This window comes from Galleria mellonella, unplaced genomic scaffold, assembly GCF_026898425.1.
Source record: "Galleria mellonella isolate WM207_F2 unplaced genomic scaffold, CSIRO_AGI_GalMel_v1 utg1166, whole genome shotgun sequence".
NCBI classification, from domain to species: domain Eukaryota; kingdom Metazoa; phylum Arthropoda; class Insecta; order Lepidoptera; family Pyralidae; genus Galleria; species Galleria mellonella.
In genome coordinates, this window is record NW_026441979.1 from 42256 (window position 1) to 45497 (window position 3242).

At 41.9% G+C, this 3242-nt stretch overlaps 1 protein-coding gene across 1 annotated transcript; it reads right to left on the reverse strand.

The window, feature by feature from the left end:
• Positions 1 to 2609: 2609 nt before the first annotated feature.
• Positions 2610 to 2948, reverse strand: LOC128200662 (uncharacterized). The gene has a single exon (XM_052894784.1). The coding sequence runs from the start codon at positions 2946 to 2948 to the stop codon at positions 2610 to 2612; it is 339 nt and encodes a 112-aa protein (XP_052750744.1).
• Between the last annotated feature and the right edge of the window lie 294 nt (positions 2949 to 3242).

Here is a 3242-nt window from a genome sequence, read left to right on the forward strand (position 1 = left end):
TTATAGTGCTGCCAAATTGAATTGAGTCATAATAAACAAGTGGTAGCGTAAGTATTGCCAGTATCACCCAGATGGAAATTACACTAGAGGAAAAATTTGTACAATTTTTTTTTTATGTGTGTAATGTTTTTTTTTATTGTGTCTAAATGGAATGACAATCTAGCACGCGTTATCAATATATAATGGCGGCGCATAAACGATAGTCGATAGATGAGTACTGAAGTAGGTTAGTCTATCTTGACAAACTTAACAAGAATTGGGGGGAAAGGGATTGTCGTCAATGGAGTTTGACAGCCCCATTGCTAGCAATATACCCTAATAGGTCGACCTCCACGTGGTTCCCCCTGGAAACCATCGTGAGCAATTCTTGTTGAATTCGTCACGATGGGCTAACTAACCTGCTTCATCCTCACCTATCATCCTTCACTGGTACCCCGCCGGTGTATTCCGATAGCGCGGGTGGCGTTACCATTCCATTATCACCCATTAAAAAAAAACTTAACAAGAATTATCCACAGTGGTTTTCAGGAGGAACCGTGTGGAGTTTGATCTGACAAGGTATGAAATGAGACTGTTCGACTCCATTAATAATAATCCTTCTCCCTTCAAATATAGAATAGTAACTGTGTCCCTAAATATAGACGTATCAAATGGAAAGGTAATTCGGTGAAATTTTTATTCTAATTGTATAATCCGTATCGAGTTAAATGCTGTAACCATGGAAACAACAGAAATACTCCTCACGTTGACCACTAGATGGCGTTGTTATTTTAGTATCTGTGTGCTACAACGCGATATTAAGATTTCTAACCTGTCTATATAAGCTGAAGAGTATTATTGCAATAACAACAATAAATCTCATATGGTACAGTTCAAGGGTGTATTTATTTATTGAAAACTAAATTAAAACGTACGTTTGTTCACTAATAACATAGACATAGTCATCATTTTAATTCGTTTTGCTCTTTTTAGGGCAAATCAATAAGCTGAGTTGTGACCATTTAGTGTTACTGTGCCATACACATGAAAGGAAAACTTTTTTTTTACTAATTTTATGCATTTTGTTTTATTTTTTACTTTTTGTACATTTATCTTTTTTCACTGTGCTTTATTGTTTGTGTGCTGTAAGTAATGCAAATAAATTATCTATCAACCTATCTTAACAGATAACAACTTTCCGAATCCTACAATAAATAAAAAAAAGACAATATAAAAATTCTTGTAAACAAGTCTATTTGTATATGATTTAATATTTATTACAGTAATTTCAATAGCATTGCAGTCTGGCAACACAGACAAACTACTCATTTTGGTCGGATTACGCGTTGAAGACATTAAATCGACAAAAATAAAGCTGTGACGTAATACTATTTCGACACAAGGCCATGTTTATTTCTCTTAGTGACATCACCAACACGAAAACGGGAGTTTGTGACCTTCGAATGCCTTCCTTCTTCAAAATTTATGTGTCAGGAGCAAGGTATAATAAATGGCCACACGTGGATTGTATTCTCGTTCAATTGAGAATGTTAAGTTTTTTTTTTATGGGTGAAGATGAAATGTTAACCCCGCCTGTGCTATCGGTATACATTGGCTGGGCATCAGTGAATGTATATAAATATCAGAGTATACTGTTTCGCCCATGATACCCCCCATGCGTTGCCATTCCTGAGGACTCAGGTGTTATTCCTCTGTACCCAGTAAATTCACGCCATATCCCACCCTTCAAACCGAAACACAGCCATGCAAACAACTGCTTCACGGTCGAAACACGAATGGAACAGAGGTACCCAAGCAATCGACTTTTGTACAAAGTCTTCTCTGCCAAGCCTCTTAGGTCGACCTCCACGCGGTTTCCCCTGGAAACCATCGTTGAATTTGTCACGATGGACTAACTGACCTGCCTTTTCATTCTCATCCAACGTCTCTCACTGGTACTCCGCCTGTATATACGGTTAGCGCAGGTGGGGTTACAAATTCATTATTATCCAATAAAAAAAAATACCCATGTTAATGTAAAATTACCTTTAATTTAAGAGTAACCGGGTATTATGATTGTGATGTATGTGGGTACACCGAGATTTTTATAATAATCATATTTGGCGGGGTAACTGTTTCTGTCGACAAATAGAAGTGATCCGATCCAGCTGTGTTTTATTTCTCTCCGTCATATTAATACCTGGAGGCGATAAATAACTATCAAATAGCAAAATGATGAAATTATTTCAATTTTTTGTCTAATTAAGTTTTAATATATGCACGCTTTTTTTTTTGTCGAGGGGAAATGCTCATGCAGACCCGCATACCTCGGAGGAGATATGCGGGTACTGCCGGACTCTTACCGGCTAAAACCCCCCGGTGCTCCTTTTCAGCGCTTCCTTCGAGACGTGGGTGTGCGCAAGCAATCGTCCCGTCCCGAACGCATTGGTCCGTCTCACAAGGCGGACCCCATCACTAAGTGACCCGTAGGTGTATCCTCAGTGAGGGGCGCGCGGGAGCACGCGCGTGACTCCTCCGGGCCGTGTTGGTGATGGGGTGACAACTGCCCTCGCAGCTGCCGTCCCTGGCCCATGCGGTGAAGTAGGATCTCCTCCTCGGTCCTGCCTTCTTCACCTATGTCGCCGGCGCCTGATTTGTGGGGCGGAGGGGTCGAACTCTCGCTCCCTTTCCGCCGTTTCCTTCTTTGACATGGCGGCCTCGCAAATCCCAAGGACCGCCATCCATGCGCTCTCACTGGACACCATCTGTCCGACAACTGAAGACAGCGAGAGGTTATCTCCTATTACCGCGACCAAGGCACGACGCTCTTCCGCAAACGCAGGACAGGACTCCAAAACGTGCTGCGCCGTGTCTTGGTCGCAAGCACCGCACTCTTTGCAACCGGGATCCTCCTCCCGCCTGGCCACCGTGTGCAGGTACTTACCGTAGCAGCCATGTCCGATGAGCATCTGCGTCAGTCGGAAGGTGATGGGACCCCGTAATATATGCACGCGTACAGTGTGGCAGAATAAGATTGGCCTAATTTTCTTATAATGTAACGCCTATAAAAATATACCTTATACCAGCAAATAAATGTAATTCAATTCAATTCATGCGGAAGGAAGTCACTGGTTATTTGGTTAGTATTATTTTTGGCAACACCGTTGAAAATTTGTCATTCTCAGTTTGGGCGGGAAACGGTCCGAGCAGCGATTCACTCATTTGCCTGAAGATGCCTCGTTCAGAATTGAATGAGTCGTACA